The sequence below is a fragment of the Pongo pygmaeus genome, chromosome 1, assembly GCF_028885625.2.
Source record: "Pongo pygmaeus isolate AG05252 chromosome 1, NHGRI_mPonPyg2-v2.0_pri, whole genome shotgun sequence".
Classification (NCBI taxonomy): domain Eukaryota; kingdom Metazoa; phylum Chordata; class Mammalia; order Primates; family Hominidae; genus Pongo; species Pongo pygmaeus.
In genome coordinates, this window is record NC_072373.2 from 17,903,866 (window position 1) to 17,923,839 (window position 19,974).

The following is a 19,974-nucleotide window of genomic DNA, read 5'->3' on the forward strand; positions in this document are numbered from 1 at the left end:
TTGAGAGGTACTGCTGTCATTTGGAGGCTACAGTTAAATGAGTGTTACAAATATCTTCCCCCAGAACCGAGCTTCTAAATGGCATGTTACTGTGAAAGCAAAACTCACACTGAGTTCTGCCACACATAAAAAAATTTATTAGCAAGCAAGCACGAAAGTACTGTTTTATTAGGTGGATAAAATTCCTACTCTCTATCCTTTTAGAACATCTGACAAGCACCTTTTTTTTTTTTTTTTTTGAGACAGAGTCTCGCTCTGTTGCCCAGGCTGAAATGCAGTGAGGCTGAAATGCAGTGGTGCAATGTCGGGTCACTGCACCCTCCGCCTCCCAGGTTCAAGTGATTCTCCTGCCTCAGCCTCCTGAGTAGCTGGGATTACAGGTGTGTGCCACCACTCCTGGGTGATTTTTGTATTTTTAGTAAAGATGGGGTTTCACCATGTTGGCCAGGCTGGTCTCAAACTTCTGACCTCAGATGATCCACCTGCCTCGGCCTCCCAAGGTGCTGGGATTACAGGCATGAGCCACCGTGCCCGGCCTGCCAAGCACCTTTTATGAAAGGTTTATTTAAGGCAAAAATGCTAGTGTGCTTTTAGGATTCAGCTGAACCTAATAGGAATCAAATAACAGAATTCCTTTATGGGGAACTAACAGAACCAGCAGGAGTCATAAGGCTCAGGCTACAGTCCCTGAGAGTAGGCCATTAGATTAACTAGATTCATGTATATGTTCATGTAAGAGCAGTGGTCCCTATACAGTATGTGTAGCCATAACACTTTCTTGAGCACCATTCTTTTCTAATACTGTCGTAATTTCTAATATCCACTATGTTAATTACTAAATTCTCTGGCTTTGAGGTGAGGTAAGGCTTCTTGAGTTGTCTCACTGGAGTAAGGTTTTTGATTACAAGCTTTCCTCATTTACTGATGATTATTTATATCCAGTCTTGGGCTTGCATGTTAACTAAGTGCTCCAGGATGAATGTCAGGAACCTCTCACTCATGTCCTCTAGTCCATTAAAACAAATAATAATTACACTGTTTTTGCCAAAATAACTTAAGGAATTTAAATTGTAACTCTTCTAGACCCTGGAATTGAAACAGATGTTTAACTTTTAATCTCTGTATCCTCATGCCTAGTGCAGTACCTGCTCAGTGAGCCTCAAGAAGTGCCAGAATGTATGTTTGTAATGTCAAGCAGATAAGTGTTTTGTTCTGTTTGTATTTTTGTTTTTAATGCCGAATTGCAGACTCTCCCAAGGAATTATATTAATAATATAACAAGTTTGCCATGGCTGTCAGAATATCTGTCTTAACGATGATGCTTCCTTCCATGGGCTAGAATGAGGTCGTATAATTCCCTGGGTGGGGATCAAGCTGAGACCTGCTCAGGATCCCCAGTCTCCTTGTGGAGAGAGGTTGCTCTGTCTTCCTCATGAAGTTTGCAGTGGGAGTGGTGTGTGTGATATAAGTACAGAGCCCTGCTTGGGAATCTAAGAAAGAGTTGTGCGGTGCTGGTGAGATTATAGCTGAGGTTAACAAATTGTAGATCTCTGTTCTGACAGCAGAGCTAGACAGCTCAAAATATAATGTGTTTCACCAGATGAATTTCTTATTTGTAAAGTATAACTTTATCAATTCTTCACTAAAAGGGAAATGAAAGCTCAGAGAGTACTAAGGCATCATGACATATCTCTAGATTATACTGTCGGGAGCATCATACTAGTTGATTTTTAAGTGTATATTTAAGTTTTTTTTGTCATGGGCTAGAATTAGAGCCCAGTAAGGAAAGTAGTTTGGTGTTAGATTATTAAACAATTCATAATTCTTGGGCCATTTGGAAAGTGATTTGGATCAATGCTGTTTCTTCTTCAATAATCTTTCATTGTTTTTCTGTATTTTTCATATTTCTATGAACATGGGAAGAATCTTGGATTTTTAAAAACTTTACATTGATAATTAATATAATTATATTCTGCCTTCCTGTACCGATAATAAAAACTTTGTGTGAACATACTCTTCTACACAAGCTGAGTAAAAAGGTTGAAGTTATTGTTGTGTCATATGACAGCGATTAACAACCAAAGAGCTCTTAAAAATCAGTAGGGGGCCAGGTGTGGTGGCTCACACCTGTAATCCCAGTACTTTGTGAGGCCAGAGTGGGAGGATTCTGGTCTTGAGACCAGAAGTTCAAGACCAGCCTGAACAACATAGTGAGAGCCCATCTCTAGAAAACATTAAAAAATTAGCCAGGTGTGGTAGCGTGTACCTGTAGTCCCAGCTACTTGGGAGGATTGCTTGACCTCACTCAGGTGTTCAAAGTTGCAGTGAACCACGATCACGCCACTGCACTCCAGCCTGGGTGACAGAGTGAGACCCTGTCTCTAAAATAATAATAATAACTCAGTAGGGAAAAGATTAGTCCAGTAGAAAAGTGGATAAAGGATATGAGCAAGCAGTTGAAGAATTAAATGGCCAATAAAAATATGAAAAATGCTGACTTAAAAATATAAGATGGAATTAAAACATTAGTAAGATAAATGTTACCTATCAAATTGAGCTATTTTCAAAGATTAAAACTTACTATGCCGGGCTGGCAAATGGTTAAAAAGATGTGTGCACTCATGCAAAGCCAGTAGGAATATAAGCTCATGCAATAATTCTGGAGAACATTTCAGCAATCAGAAAGCTTTAAGACCTAATAATTTCACTTATAGTAATTTAATTTTAGGAAAATATCAAGGATTTACAAAGATTAAGCTCCAAAACTATTGTTGATCACAATATTATTATAATAGCATTTTTCTAATTTTTAAGGAAGCAATCTATATGCCCTTATACGTCTTTTTTATACTTATCATTTACACTTAGAAAGGAATTAGTCAAAAAATTAGTCAGAAATCATTTAGAATAAGTCAGCTTTTGACCACTGAGTTGTTTACTGTGATCAAGAAAGCAGCAAGGCTTAAGGAGTTCTTATTCTAAATGACTTTATTTCATAACAATCTGTTCTCTGTTCTCTTCTCTCTATACTCCCTTGGCAATCTGTGGCAGGCACACGGCTTCAACTATCCCATGCGAAGATGGCTCCTAAATTTTCATTTCCAGTCATGACTTTTTTTTGGAGTTCCACACTCAAGTTTCCAACTGCCATTTGAACATCCCCACCTGGATGGCCTTCCAGCATGACCTGTTTTCTTCTGTATTTGAACTAGATTTTTGTAGACCCCCAAGGTAGTGATAGTGATGTGTATGTGTGCTTTGGAAGTGGGCAGGGAAGAGACTTAAAAAAGGTTTAACTGTAGAACTGAAAAATACCATGTGCAGTACAGCAGGTTCTTGAATAACATTATTTTATTCAGTGTTGTTTTGTTATAATGTTGATGAGGGATAAAGAATCAATTCCTGGCCGAGGCCAATGTCTGTGTAGAGCATGCAAGTTCTCCCCATGTCTGCGAGAGTTTTCTTCAGGTACTCCAGTTTCCTCCCACATCCCAATGTGTGCATCTTTGGGATGTGGACTGGCGTATCTGTTATCTTAGTGTGAGTGAATATGGTGTGTGTGAGTGCACCTTGCAGTAGAATGGCGTCCTGCCCAAGGCTGGCTCCCATCTCGTGCTTTGAGCTCCCAGGATAGGCCCCAGCCACCTGCAACCCTAAAACTGGACTAATGGCATAAATAATTACCTTGTTTTTATTAATCTTTCTTAAATGTGTCTATAGCTCACATTTCAGGGTTTTGGTCTTTATTTAGAAGTTCGGCAATGTTTTGTGACCACAAATATGCTATAGAAACTTAAGTAGGTTTCATTATACATTGTTTCACATAAAGTTTCCAAGAACCTATCAAGGCTGTTAGTGAGGACTTACTGTACATATTGACATGGGAGAATTGGGCATTAGGCACGAGCTTGTGCCACTGCAGCAGGTGGTGGGCCACTTAGGAGTCTGGATTACCAATTTCATCTGAACTCTTGGGCAGACTATATACATGCCTTACTGGAGCAAGGAATTGAAGAAGAATACAGAAGGAAGTTGTTTTTCTCTGCCTCAGTTCATATCCTGCCTCTGCCATTTAGAGTCTCTGACCTTTGGCAATTTTTTTCTTTTCACTCTGGTTTAGTTTTCTGGTCTCTAAAATGGGGGGACAAATTGTGCCTACCTAAGGTTTGCTGTAAAGAATGACCGAGGTAATCCATGCCTGGCCTATAAGTGATTAGCAAATGTTAGCTGTCAGCCTCTACAAAAGGCATAGTGCTATGTCAAAGCATAGTGCTTTGATAGTATAGTTTAATAGGATAAATTTTCAGATAGTAAGCCTTTTCCCTTAATTCAGGGTAAAAATAGTAGTTCTATAACCCATCAAAGTTTAGTTCTCTAAGCTTTGTATCCCTGTTTTAAAATAATTCAGCTCAAAAAAGAAAAATAAGTTTCCTGGTTCAACTTCATATTGAAGCCTTCTAATGCTACAAATAAATGTCTCTAGATTCCTCAGAGGCATTGCGGACCTCTTCCTTCCTTTTATTCTCAGAGTGAAAAACAAATTTATGCTGTTTCCTATCTTAAGAACATTCTCAATCAGCCAGGCACGGTGTTTCACGCCTGTGTAGTCCTAGCACTTTGGGAGGCCGAGGCAGACAGATTGCTTGAGCCCAGGAGGGGAAGACCAGCGTGGGCAACATCGTGAGACCTTGTCTCTGAAAACATAAAAAAATCCTTAATCATATATATTTTCATACCAGAAAAGAAAAAAAATAGTATTGTTTTGTTTTGTTTATGTATAAATAGGTTTTTCTTGATGGGAAATTGAAACATTTAAAGTTGGTGTCTCTATAAGGTGGCAAATTAGGAATTTACCTCGGAATTATATAGTGGTGGATTGCATTGTTTCTTTTTCAGGCTCTCTGGTTTATAGGGTTATGTTGGTGTTTTTCGTGTTATCCTTTTTACAATTATAATCATGAACTGCTGCCTTTCCTGGGGCTGGTATTGGCAAGTTAATTGAGTTGGCAGATCCATGCAGGCCCTGTGAAGCACTCATCCCCTCTTCCTTCTTCCTTTCTCCTCATTTTTCAGTATTCCTGTCACCAGAGCAGAGCACAAGGGACCTAGGGAATGCCAGATAAGACTAAAGTGGTAATGGCCACTTTTAAATAATACATTTAGATGGTGATAATTGAGCTATACTGGGGATTGTAGAACTTAACACAATTACATTAAATTTATTAAAACTTTTCTTCAAAACGTGAGATTTAAAACTTTTCTTTACTTTGCCTTTTTTTTTTTTTTCGAAGAATCCTCACTTGGAATTCAAATACTGTATAGGAAACAGCTAAGCACTGCCTCTAGTTTAAGGTTGGGGTTAAAACCTGCTTGTTTGGCCTCTTCTCATATCACTTCATTCCCCATTAGTCCCCTACCCCTAGATACCTCCCTAGGGCTCCAGGCTTCTAAGGAAAGAGTTTAGAAGTGACTAATACAAACAGATCGCCTGTTGGGGGATAATCCTGGTGCCCTCAAGTTTTGTTCTATTCTGGGATGTCTGGCTTATTTTGACAGTTATTGATAAACTCCTCTCCTACCTGATGCTTGTAATTAAAACGCTCTTTCACCTAGTGTTTCCATTTTCATGTACAGTGACACCATTCATTTACTTACCTAGGCTGAAAACTCCATAGTCATTCTTGACTCTTCTTGACTCCACCCATTAGCAAATCATGTTGGTTTTCTGCCTTCACAATACACCCCACTTTGCTACTCTGGGCTCAGCCTTTTTCGTTTCTTGCCCGGAAACTTTAATAGCTAACTTAGTCTTCTCTTTTCACTCTTTCCTTCCTGCAGTCTAGTACAGTGGTTAATTCCATGGGTTCTGGAACCAGATTCCCTGTCAGGTGACTTTGCAAATACTAATTAGCCTTTCTAAACCTCAGTTTAGAGGAATAAGGATGAGAACAGTGATACTGTTTACCTCACATGGTTGTGTCAGACAACTTGTTACGCACAAATTACTTAGATAGGACATGACAAACAGTAAATGTCCAATAAATGTTAGGTGGTAAGCGATATTGAGGTTGTTGTGGTTGTTTTTATTCATACAGACTTGAAACTGATATTCTTAAAACATTAGTCAGATACATTCTCTGTTGTCTTCCTGTCACTTCTTAGCACAATATCCAAAGGCCTTCCTGTGGCTTACCAGGCCCTGCAGCTCTAGGTTACCTGGTTCCTCTCTGATCACATTGGCCCATGTTCGCTGTGTTCCAGCCACACTGGCCTGCTGCTCTTTCCTGCCTTGTTCAGCCTTTGAGCACTCATTTTCCCTCTGCCACGTTGCTCTCCCTTCAGAGATTTGCCCAACTTGCCGCTCCCTTCATTTAAGTCTAAACCCAAATGTCAACCACTGTTCAAGAATATCATGTCATCTTTCTCTATATACCTAATTTTTTTCATATCTTAAGAAAATACAACTTTTCACTACCTAACATTACATTATATATCTGTTTGTTGGCTAATTATGCTGTTAGATCAGATTTCATAGTATAGTAGTCCCCTCTTATCTGAGGGCAATACCTTCCGAGACCAAAGTGGATGCCTGAAACTGTGGATAGTACCAAATCCTAATATACTGTATTTTTTCCTGTACATACATACCTATAATAAAGCTTAATTTATAAAGTAAGAGATTAACAACAACAGTAAAATAGAACAATTATAACAGTATGCCAGCATCGCTACTCTTGCACTTTGGGGCTGTTATTAAATAAAATAAGGTTTCCTTGAACACAAGTACCACGACGATTGCTCTGATAACCTAGAAGGCTACTAAATGACTAATGGGTGGATAGCATATACAGTGTGGATATGCTGGACAAAGGGATAATTCATCCCAGGCAAAACGGGGCAGGACTGCAAGGTATTTCAGTGCACTACTCAGAATGGTGTGCAGTTTATAAACTGTTTATTCCTGGAATTTTCTATTTAATTTTTTGGACTAAGTTGACCAAAGGTAACTGAAATCACAGAAAGCAAAACTTCTTATAAGGAGGGACTACTGTAAATGAGTGCAAGGGACCTATTCTCTTTGATTCATCATTTTAGCCCCAGTGCCTTTCACATACATAGTAGATGCTCAAGAGGTATTTGTTAAATGGATATATGGGATGCGATGGGGTGAGTGACTGACAAATATTTTCCCCTTCCTTCTTTGCACAAGAGATGCTGAAGTTACCAGATAGTTGGAAAGGCCCAAATTAACTTTTTTGAGATGTAGAGTTCAGGTTTCCCCCTTTCCCATGAATAACAATATATTGTGTAATTCATCATAATTACCTCAGTTAACCACAAATGGAGTAATTGCGTTGTTAAATTAGTACACACTTAGTTACTATTCAAGGTAAACTTCTTCCCTTGGTAGCTAGTGACAAGAAAATCATTTGGGCTCATCATTTATTGAGCACTTAAACCCACTAAGCCCATGCCACACTCCTGGTTGTTACCACCTGCAGTGCTGAAAGAAGGAACTTGTTAAGTCTGTCTGGAGTCAGGAAAAACAGAGACATATATATAATGTTCTCCAAAAATTCTGCGTCTCATAAAGAGCAGTGAATTCAGAGTGTCTAGGAAAACAGGATTTTTGAATAAGGATTTAGGTTTAAGATGCCTCTTAGTTTCTTAGGGATGGGAAGTGAATTTTAAAAATTAGCATTTTTCTTCAATATGATAGTAGAACAGTTCGGTTACTGTTTGATAACTTTATACTAATTCATTGACTTTAATATATGAATAAATAAAGGACTTCAAGAATAGCTCATAACAAACTGGGTGGCGTGGTGGCTCATGCCTGTAATTCCAGCACTTTGGGAGGCTGAGGCGGGAGGATCACTTGAGGTCAGGAGTTCAAGACCAGCCTGGCCAACATGGTAAAACCCCGTATCCACTAAAAATACAAAAATTAGCCAGGCATGGCAGCATGCATCTATAATCCCAGCTACTCTGGAGGCCGAGGCAGGAGAATTGCTTGAACCTGGGAGGCAGAGGCAGTGAGCTGAGATCGTGCCACTGCACTCCAGCCTGGGCGACAGAGCAAGACTCCGTTAAAAAAAAACAAAAACAAGAATAGCTCATAACCTTGAACATCTTTGTCTGTTCATAATTCCTGAGAGTTTTTTTAAAAAATGCCCTTACCAATTTCAGTTGATTATCATGTACACCTAGAATATGAAAGTTATTTTGTGCTTTTTATTTTGGGCCACTTTTCTACCTTTAAGCTTAACATCCAGCAATCTTCTGAACCATATCTTGTTATAATCTGAGCAAATAATTTTCTTTCTGATTCAAAGAGGGTAAACATAAGCTAATTTGTTTAGTCCTTTTTAAAAAAAAAATCACTGACGTTAATTAAATGAGTTAATGTTTGGAGTTGAGTTGACCTCCTAAATTATCCCTATTACAACATAGTAAGACACCATCTCTACAAAAAATACAAAAATTAACTAGCCTGGTGACACGCACTTATAGTCCTAGCTACTTAGGAGGCTGAGGTGGGAGAATCACCTGAACCCAGGAGGTTGAGGCCGCAGTGAGCCATGATTGCACCACTGCGCTCCAACCTGAGCAACAGAGCCAGACCCTGTCTCAAAAAAAAAAAAAAAATTGGTACCATTCAGAGACAGTGTCAGATGGGGTGTTTGACTGGGTTGGTTCACCTATCAGATGGTAAAGTAGGTGTTCTGAGGTGAGCTCAAGGAAGAGAGAAATCTCCCATGGAGCAGGACAAAAACTTACTTGATCTTGATTATCTGTATTTATAAAGATTGTCAAAGTAGGACCATGAAATTTTTCTGATCCTTGGAGTTATCACTGTGAAGCAGAATTCACCAGTCCTTGAATTGTTCATCAACCTCTCTTGTGTTCCCTATAAATATTAATGTAGAATAGCCTTATCTTATCTACAAAATATTATTTTTATTAGAAGAATCTAAGTGTAAATCAGTAGCCAAAAATCAAAGATCTGATTTATTAGCTGTTCTTTTTATTTATACATGGACTTTAATAATCATTATTATCATTATTACAGGCCATGGTTGCTTGTTATCCGGGCAATGGAACGGGTTATGTACGTCATGTTGATAATCCAAATGGAGATGGAAGATGTGTGACATGTATATATTATCTTAATAAAGACTGGGATGCCAAGGTATGCAACTTAATTGAGCATTTATTTTTTTCTTACAGATGTCTTTCTCAAAAGCATTAAGTTTCATACTTCTGATAGATGAGATTGTCACAGTCACAGTTAAAAATTTTCCTCTTAAATTTGTTTCAGTCTTAGGTATTAGGAGTGGATTTTTGTAAAATGAAACAAATACTACTCTATGTTATACAACATAATACCTGTAGTTAGCAGTGTAGTGTTGTGCACTTAAAAATTTAACAGTGTAGTGTTGTGCACCTAAAAATTTAAGAGGGTAGACTCCATGTTCAATGTTCTAAACACACACACACACACACACACACACACACACACACACACACGAGGTCAAGGGAAGGGAAACGGAACTTTGAGAGGTGATGGATATGTTTATTACCTTGGTTGTGGTGTGTCATGAGGGTGTGCGTATATATCCAAACTCATCAAATTGTAAATGTTAAAGATATGCATTTTTGTATATCAGTTATACCTCAATAAAACCATATAAAAAAGTACTGATATATCTTAAAAAGGGGATTCATTTATTTTCAGATGTTAGAGCATTTATCTAAAATCTAACTTTTTAGAAATGTGACCTTTATTAAAATATTTTCCTTTTAATAGTTTTTAGGAAAAACATTTCTGAGAACAGTTGTTTTATAATGGCTTTTGGGGGAGATTATCTATAGATAATTGTTAAGGATTATTTGCTATGTTATTCTTTGCATTTTTGTAAAAATATTATATGGCATTGAGTTGTTTAATTGAATATTGGAGGCAGGATTCAGTCTTTCCCTGATTATTAAAAAACTGGAAGTTTACCAGTACTGACAAGCCCTGTAAAACCAACTAGAATGTACAATATATTTAATCTTTCTTGTTTTAAATATATATTTCCTTAATATTTGCCTGAGTCTCATTAAATTTAAATGATTTTAAAAAAATATGTCATATATTACTACACTAGAGACTGTACAGACTAATTTTTTGGTTGATTTTTTTTTAAAATCTTAAGTATAACATTCAAATAGAAAAATGGCTTGTATAGTTCAGTGGATTTTCACAAAGTGAACATACCTGTGTAGCCAGGGTGCCTTTTTTTGTTGTTTTTAAGTCAAATAACCTTTAAAAAACCTCTTTCTCTGCATCCCCCAAAAGACACAAATGGAAACTGCCTGAGTCTTAAATGTGCAAAAACCTAATCCTACCCTAAAAAGTGTTTTAAGTTTAGAATATGCTCACAGTGCTCCAGTAATCTTTCTAAAACACACTGATTTAAAGAGTTTTCTCTGCCCTAGTCCAGGTTCACAATGGAGCTAACCTTTCTGCTGAGTATATATTGAGGCATTATGTCAACAAGCATGGTTTTTCTGTTACAGCTTTCAAAGTTTGAAGTAGAGAAATAAATTTTGTAATTGAATTTGAGCCCAAGGCACAAAACAGATTGGTGTAACTTTAGTTAAAATTTAAAAATTGACTTTTTTTCAGATTTTGCGAATAGCTAGAAAGCTAGAACTGTGTTTCATCAGCTTCTGACTTCTAGATTTTGTTAGGCTTTTTCTAGGCTGATCTTATAATTTCTATAAGACTTAGTCAGGGTCATTAATGTGTAGGTTTTAAATTAGGACATAGGCAGAGAAACGTCCCTAGTGTTTTTATGTGTAGAATAGAAATTTTCCATGCAAGATTGCACTGAATATGTAGTGTGTCAGATGTTCTGGATGCTAGGGATATAGCAGAAATGGAATTGGCCCTGGCAGGGCTTAGGATCTATTGGAGGATACAGATCAGAAAGATTGACAGTTACAGATAGTTATGCAAAGTGTCAAGACAGATTGCTATGGAGCACACAGGAAGGCCACCTAATTCAGAGGAGGAAGAGTGGAAGTGTCAAGTAGCCATTTCACTTAAAACATTTTCAGCAGGTCACCTGTGGTACTCCCAGTGACTTGAGTCAAAGGGAAGGGAGCAGGAAAAAAGGAAAGAAGACATATTCTCAGTTTGGAGGTTCTTTAGATGTTTGCATAGTAGCCTGGGGAAACACTCTGAACAACACTGGAACCTGAGGAAGGTTGGCAAGGGTATCAAAGTAGCTAGAATTTAACTTACCTGACGGTGAGCCTGATAAACCTTTTCTTTAACTATAGATTCTAGGTTTAGGCTCAAACTCCATGCTGTCCTGACCAGGTATTAGAATTTCTTTAAATTTTAAGAGTCTACCTGCTTAGGAGTGTAGTTATTCAAGAGTAAGGAGCTACTTGGTTGGTTGGGTTTTGCCTGTCCCCACATCGTAAACCCCGCAAGGACAAAGTCTGTCTGCATTATTCCCTACTCTGCACCCAGAGCCTACCACAGTTCCCAGTGCGATTTGATGCCTAGTTGGTGTTTAGGTAAATAATAATCCTTTATGGATAGAATCAAGTTTCACAAGCAGGTAGTCATCTGTGCATCAAGCCCAGTCTGGAAAGGGAGAGCCACAGGTTCTAATGAACTGTATGCTGATGGTGATGGTGATGGTGATGACGACAATAATGATGGTCATAATAAATGATGACACTTTCTACGATATACTGAATTATTTAAGTAAGAGGTATTTGTGACTATCCTATTGTTTATTGAACTTTATGGTAAACTATTTGACATAATTTATTTCTAATAATAATTTTGTCAAAATTTCTTGAAATCTATCTATTTGAAGGGTGGGTTAAGCAAATCATTAGCATACAAAAATAAATGTTTAGTAGTTTTAAAAACTTTCAAGCATCATTTTAACAATTTTAAATTCAGATAACATTCTTGTGTTTCATCAGATATTTATAAAAATCCCTAAAATGGCTGGGCACGGTGGCTCACACCTGTAATCCCAGCACTTTGGGAGGCCGAGGTGGGCAGATCACCTGAGGTCAGGAGTTCGAGTCCAACCTGGCCAACATGGTGAAAACCCATCTCTACTAAAAATGCAAAAATTAGCCGGACATGGTGGCGCATGCCTGTAATCCCAGCTACTCGGGATGCTGAGGCAGGAGAGTTGCTTGAATCTAGGAGGCGGAGGTTGCAGTGAGCTGAGATTGTGCCACTGCACTCCAGCCTGGGTGACAGCGAGACTCCATCTCAATAGATAAATAAATATCCCTAAAATAAGAACTAAATTTGTCCTTGCATCAGTGCATATACTTTTAAAATTGCAGCTCATCTTCATACTTTATTGAGATGTATTTGTGAATAATCCAATTAAGACATTGAAATTGTCTCTTTTTTTCCCCCTAAATTTAATCTTGTAGCATTTTTGGTTACTCCTACTTACATATTTGGCTCTTTTCCTAGGTAAGTGGAGGTATACTTCGAATTTTTCCAGAAGGCAAAGCCCAGTTTGCTGACATTGAACCCAAATTTGATAGACTGCTGTTTTTCTGGTCTGACCGTCGCAACCCTCATGAAGTACAACCAGCATATGCTACAAGGTAGTATTCCTTTTCAGAAAAAATTGGTTTAGAGTATGGTAGGACAGGAGGGAATCTGTAGAGTAAACATGAAAGCTTTCTAATGAGTAATTTCCTGCCAGGTACTTTTCACAGTCATTTTAATTTGAATAATTGTATAAGATTTATGTTGCACAGTCATCTGAATTCAAATAATTGTATAACACTCATTAACAGTTAGTACTAAATATGTCTTTCTTTGCACAGCCACTCTGAAGAAAGGGAAGCACAGGCCCTCCCATCTTTCTAGCACTCTCTCCTTGCTTTGTGCATCTCTTAACTACTATCCATGCTTTGATTTTTATAAGAGTATTTTACTTGGGAGAGAGAAAGATCAAGAAGGAAAAGGGTTTTTTAAAAGGTGGTGAGGGACAACATAGGAAAATGGATACAGAGTAGAAAAATCAGAGGTAACCAGAGAGTAGAAGTGAAGAGAAAAACAGAAGAAAGAAAAGTAGGGAACCAGGTTACCATGTGTGGGAGTTAATGTTAGAAAAATGATCCTATTAGCTTTACAAATAATGAGCATCTGTTCATTATACTTTTTCTACAAGGTATTTGCAACCTATTATGTTTAGTGCTTTATTTTAAATGTTTTTTTTAAAACCATTTATCCCGACTCAATTAAAATGCCCTGGCTGTCAAAACAAGATATTGTAGACATTATCATGAAAGTAAATATTTGTAGAAAAATAGCACATTTAAAAAAAATACTTATTTTTTATTATGGAAAGGTCTTGGAACATTCTGATAGTGAGCTCCTGGCATTCATTTGCTGTATCTGGCCTAGGAGATGCTAGGGTGGCGAGAAGAGGCGCAGGCTTAGATGTACTGGGTGGAGAGTTGGCTTTAGTAATGATGGTTGACTCTAATGACTTGATTATCAGCTGTGCCTTTTTCCTTCCTGCCTTCTGAGGTGTGTTGCCTGCATCCTAATTCACGTAGTGAGTAGCAAGCTAAGCAGGTTGTAGCTGGAGATTGTAAGAAATCCTGAATGGAAACCAAAGAAAGACTGCCATATCACATAATGTGCCCTTTTCAATCCCATGTCTCTTCCCAGTGGCATCCCAGTGCTGTCTCTACCCCCTGCTGCTTCTGCAAAGATTTTCTGACTCAGTAACTGCCTCATAGATCTTCCTTTTTATGAAATCTTGAGATTGGTTTGGTTATGTCCTTTTAGATGAATGAATAACAGATATTTGGGAGTTTATAGTAAATAAATGCCAGATGGCATGGAGGCTAAGTGCTACAGGAGTTGAGAGGAACGAACGTGGTGCTACATTGGAGAGACAGGCAAGTGTGCTTTGAAGGGAGAGGCTCAGCTGGCCTAGCTGAGGAGAGGCAAGGGGTGCAGTCGTGTTAGTAAAGTTCTAGGGGAAAAGGCGTAGTTGTTCAAGTTAAGGCACAGAAAATCATGCGAGGAAAAGGATTCTTGAAGTAGAATCCTATTCTGATCTTATCTAGAATGGGTGATAAGGCTGGAAAGTTAGAATGACATAAGGTAAGTTGTTGATCCACGTATTAGAATTCTGATTGCTAAGTGACTAAAAGTTTAGGGCATGGGCAAAAGATACATAAAATTATGTATCTGAGCCCTTTCCTATTTCCAAGGCCACCCAAAAGTAGAAGAAGCCACATGGTAAGAAAGGTAGTGGAACTCTGGAAAGAGCAGAGTCTGGTCTGGAAGTCAGGAGGCCTCCTTAGACCTCAGCTCTGTGATTCACCAGCGGTGGGGTCTGTACACCTCAGGCTCCCAGTTGTCCAAACTCCCAGACTCTTTACTTCAAAATATATTATGTGATTTTTCATTCTGTCATATTTACTGGCTCTATATCTGATAAATATTGCTTTTTCCCCTGTGTCCACTGGCCATAATCCACAATTTATTTGAACTAATTGCTATATTCTGCCCAGGAACTGGTGATCTGTAGCATACTTTCACTTCCTATAGCATTTGTACATTTTCCCCATGATTTGTATCAGAAAGTATAACTGTTTTTTGTAGTATTTAATAAACTAGAGATGCCTCACTTATTGGTGAAATGAAATATTCTAAGTAAGTCAGATTTTCAGAAAAATGAAGTTTAGACAAAGTTTAAACACAAAACACAGTAAAATTGCTTTGATTAAAATCCTTAAAAATTCTTAGCATAATTTAACTGTCAAGGTTATAATTGTAAACATCCATCATTATTCTTTGCTATAATGTAGTGATGTCCTCAGAGACTGTTGAAACTGTTAGCCTGCAATGCCCTGAGTCCTTTTATCTGTTTCTTTTCTGTTCTTTTAGTACTTATGCTATTGATAATGTGCTTTTTCTGTAACAGCCATTCTTTTACCCTTTTATTGTCTTTTTTTTTTTTTTTTTTTTTTTAGAGGGAGGCTTACTCTGTCACCTAGGCTGGAGTGCAGTGGCATGATCTCAGCTCACTGCAACCTCCGCCTCCCGGGTTCAAGTGATTCTCCTGCCTCAGCCTCCTGAGTAGCTGGGGCTACAGGCACGTGCCACCATGTATGGCTTTTTTTTTTTTTTTTTTAGTAGAGATGGGGTTTCACCCTATTGGCCAGGTTGGTCTCAAAGTCCTGACCTCATGATCCACCCACTTCGGCTTCCTGAAGTGCTGGGATTACAGGCGTGAGCCACCGTGCCCGGCCTATTGTCTCTTTCTGATCTGCAGTTCCCTTGCAAAAAAATAAGTAGTTGAAATAAGTGTTAAGAAAGTCACAAAAACTCATCAACTTCAGACATCAATTTTAGCCTCCCCTGGTTCTCAGCTATATTCTTTAGCACCGAGGTTACTGTATTAATAAGCTGTTAAATTTATCCTTTTGATATCATTCCAGTTTAGGCATAATTTTGGCATTACAAGTTTTAATATACCATTGCAGCAAAATACCACTTTTTCCCCGCAGTGTGATCATTCTTATCCTATTCTAAATTTTCTTTTAGGTACGCAATAACTGTTTGGTATTTTGATGCAGATGAGAGAGCACGAGCTAAAGTAAAATATCTAACAGGTAAACGTCATTTGGGGCCAGGATACATTGGTACAGAAATACCCTGCAATCAGGTGATGCTTTCAGGAAACTCAAGCGTAGTCTTTGTTAACACCATGAATACTTACTTTTTGTTTTTTATCAGATTTCTTATTTGCCTTATTTTTTAAGAAGACATAAGTCATCTTCATTGTTACCTTTAACCAAAAAAATTGTCAAAGGATGCGGAAAATTTGAGGCAAAGAAGTCTGAGTAAATTATTCAAATACAAACTGAGTTTTCTGTGATTATCCTTTTCAGTCAAAGGCCACTTAACTCTAGGTAACGGCCATATGGTTTCCTCTCATTCACTCCTTAAATTAATACGCTTTCCTTTTCAAATGGATGTGCTCTAAACAGTACTCTAGGTCTTCCATGTTAAATGTAGACATGAAGAAAATTAATACAAAGAATTATGAATTAAAATGCCAAATCAGTAAATGACACAGACATGTAGATTCCATATCTGCTAATGGTGTACATAGGTCAGCACTCTTGTACTGAACCTGAAGATCCTTCAATTATGCCAGTTCCCCTTCTCTTCCACTTACGGACTGCCTCTCCAAGAGCAGGGGGTCTGTTTCCCATCTGATGGACCACTTACCTTCTTTTCTTTAACTCTGCTTTCTATCTCCAGAAATCCACTGAGTATTCACATTACTGATTAGCTGTATTTTCCAGAGCCATTGCTAATCGCACGTCGACCTTACATAAAAATGGAATATTCATGCATTTTCTATGTATTTTTAAAGCCATTATTTGTGGCAGAAGCTCAGTGTGCTTTCAGAGACACTGAACAAACACTCTTGAAGAAATTCAAATGGCTTTTAAAATAAAAAGACAAAATCATTATCTCTGTGTAGAGGATGGTTTTATCCTTGAGGGTTTACTATTTGAAACCTCATCACAATAGAATGCTGAGGGAAGTTTTTGGAAGTACAAGTGTGATAGTTCTCAGATGATGTTTGCAAACTTGAAATATCGTCCATACTCTTAGGAATTCAGTGGAAAGCAGTAGCAGAAGCTCTCTGGTGCTTAGTGAATTAATGAATTTTTTTTTTTTTTTTACCTTGCAGGTGAAAAAGGTGTGAGGGTTGAACTCAATAAACCTTCAGATTCAGTCAGTAAAGATGTCTTCTAGAGCCTTTGATCCAGCAATACCCCACTTCACCTACAATAATTGTTAACTATTTGTTAACTTGTGAATACGAATAAATGGGATAAAGAAAAATAGACAAGCAGTTCGCATTTTAATAAGGAAACAGAAACAACTTTTTGTGTTGCATCAAACAGAAGATTTTGACTGCTGTGACTTTGTACTGCATGATCCACTTCGAATCTGTGATTGCTTACAGGAGGAAGATAAGCTACTAATTGAAAATGGTTTTTACATCTGGATATGAAATAAGTGCCCTGTGTCGAATTTTTTTCATTCTTACATTTTGCCAGATCTGTTATCTAGCTGAGTTCATTTCATCTCTCCCTTTTTTATATCAAGTTTGAATTTGGGATAATTTTTCTATATTAGGTACAATTTATCTAAACTGAATTGAGAAAAAATTACAGTATTATTCCTCAAAATAACATCAATCTATTTTTGTAAACCTCTTCATACTATTAAATTTTGCCCTAAAAGATCTCTTAATAATGATTGTTGCCAGTGACTGATGATTAATTTTATTTTACTTAAAATAAGAAAAGGAGCACTTTAATTACAACTGAAAAATCAGATTGTTTTGTAGTCCTTCCTACCTTACACTAATTTGAACTCTTAAAGATTGCTGCTTTTTTTTGACATTGTCAATAACGAAACCTAATTGTAAAACAGTCACCATTTACTACCAATAACTTTTAGTTAATGTTTTACAAGGAAAAAGACACAATAAGAAGAGTTTAAATTTTTTTGTTTTGTTTTGTTTTTTTGAGACAGTCTTGCTCTGTTACCCAGGCTGGAGTGGAGTGGTGCATTCTCGGCTCACTGCAACCTCCGCCTCCCAGGTTCAAGCGATCCTCCCACCTCAGCCTCCCAACTAGCTGGGACTACAGGCACACACCACCATGCCTGACTAATTTTTGTATTTTTAGTAGAGACGGGGTTTTGCCATGTTGCCTAGGCTGGGGTTTAAGTTAAATTTTTTAAAAAACTAAAGTGACTGGCACTAAGTGAACTTGAGATTATCCTCAGCTTCAAGTTCCTAAGATAAGGGCTTTCTTAAGCTTTCAGGTATATGTATCCTCTAGATGTAGACAATAATGTCCCATTTCTAAGTCTTTTCCTTTTGCTTCTCCTTAAATTGATTGTACTTCCAAATTTGCTGTTATGTTTTTTTCCTAATACTGTGATCTGTCTGATCTGCAGACAAGAACGTTGTCTCTGTTGAAGAGCATCAAGGGGAGATTATGTACACATTGAAACTGAAGTGTGGTGTTACTGACTTAATGTGCAGTAACTCCTCAGATATCTGTTAAGGCATTTCCCAGATGTGATGCCAGCCTTCTTACCTGTACTGAAAGATGTTTAGCTTAGAAAAAACAGGTGCAAAATCAGATAATTTTATTTTGTTTCTTGGGTTTTCTTATTTACTTTTTAAACAAGGAAGGAATATTACAAAATCACACAAGGCCTCACATACTTGTTATTTAAAGAATGAATTGGGACGGATGTCTTAGACTTCACTTTCCTAGGCTTTTTAGCAAAACCTAAAGGGTGGTATCCATATTTTGCATGAATTATGGGTGTAAGACCTTGCCCACTTAGGTTTTCTATCTCTGTCCTTGATCTTCTTTGCCAAAATGTGAGTATACAGAAATTTTCTGTATATTTCAACTTAAGACATTTTTAGCATCTGTATAGTTTGTATTCAATTAGAGACCTTTTCTATGGGAAGCTCAGTAATTTTTATTAAAAGATTGCCATTGCTATTCATGTAAAACATGAAAAAAAAATGTGTAGTGAAGCGAACAGTGTGGACTTAGGATGGGATTGAATGTTCAGTATAGTGATCTCACTGAGGAGAATTTGCAGGAGAAAATGATAGTTTCTTGTTGTTTTTTCCTCGCCCATATTCAGTTTTGTTCTACTTCCTCCCCTTCCTTCCAGATGATAACATCACATCTCTACAGTAAGTGCCTCTGCCAGCCCAACCCAGGAGCGCAAGTTGTCTTTGCCATCTGGTCTATAGTACAGTGCACGGCGTTAGGCCACAACTCAAAAGCATTATCTTTTTTAGGGTTAGTAGAAATTGTTTTATGTTGATGGGAGGTTTGTTTGATTGTCAAGATGTACAGCCACAGCCGTTTAATTTGGGAGCCCCTGTTGTCATTCAAATGTGTACCTCTACAGTTGTAAAAGTATCAGATTCTACTATCTGTGGGTTGTGCTTGCCAGACAGGTCTTAAATTGTATATTTTTTGGAAAAGTTTATATACTCTCTTAGAAATCATTGTGAAAAGATCAAGAAATCAGGATGGCCATTTATTTAACATCCATTCATTTCATGTTAGTGGGACTGTTAACTTGTCACCAAGCAGGACTCTATTTCAAACAAAATTTAAAACTGTTTGTGGCCTATATGTGTTTAATCCTGGTTAAAGATAAAGCTTCATAATGCTGTTTTTATTCAACACATTAACCAGCTGTAAAACACAGACCTTTATCAATAGTAGGCAAAGATTTTCAGGATTCATATACAGATAGACTATAAAGTCATGTAATTTGAAAAGCAGTGTTTCATTATGAAAGAGCTCTCAAGTTGCTTGTAAAGCTAATCTAATTAAAAAGATGTATAAATGTTCTTGAAAACATTATGGTGGTTATTTCCAGCTGTCTTTTTTGTTTTTTAATCCTTTATCATACATTGGCTTTCTGAATGATCCCTTTCATCAGATAAAGCTTTTCTGGCTTAGTCTAGGACATTTGGTATAACTTTTTGTAAATGATAATGAAGGAAAGAGAACAGTAAACATAGGAGTTCAACAATTGTAGAAACATCCCTGGGGTCATTGGACTGTCTGTGGGATCCATGAAGTCTGTTTGGATTCTCAGCACTTGAATTCTTGCCCTTTTAGTAGGATTTTTAAAATTATTTTAACATTCATAGCTGTTGACAGATCTGTATCACCCCTCTGCTGCAAAAGGAAGTGGGGTTAGGCATTTATCTCTAATTGTCATAGATGTACCATTGTGTATATGCAAGAAAGTTTAATTTGTGTGGTCATAACTAAAATATGAGAGCTCTTATTAAGGTGAGATCAAAATACCTGTTTATATAT

The 19,974-nt window shown here is 37.4% G+C and overlaps 1 protein-coding gene across 3 annotated transcripts in view; it reads left to right on the forward strand.

Moving 5' to 3' along the window:
* EGLN1 (egl-9 family hypoxia inducible factor 1) overlaps positions 1-19,504 on the forward strand; it is a 58,503-nt gene extending 38,999 nt beyond the window's left edge. The window contains exons 2-5 of one of the 3 annotated variants that reach the window (XM_054446091.2): positions 9,074-9,193; positions 12,512-12,648; positions 15,617-15,684; positions 16,779-19,504. In XM_054446091.2, coding sequence (XP_054302066.1) covers positions 9,074-9,193; positions 12,512-12,648; positions 15,617-15,684; positions 16,779-16,843 — 390 coding nt within the window. In that variant the 3' untranslated portion in view covers positions 16,844-19,504. Of the gene's footprint in view, positions 1-9,073; positions 9,194-12,511; positions 12,649-15,616; positions 15,690-16,778 lie in introns of those variants that run through there. The other 2 variants (XM_054446101.2, XM_063671188.1) reach the window with 2 other exon arrangements.
* Positions 19,505-19,974: the final 470 nt, after the last annotated feature.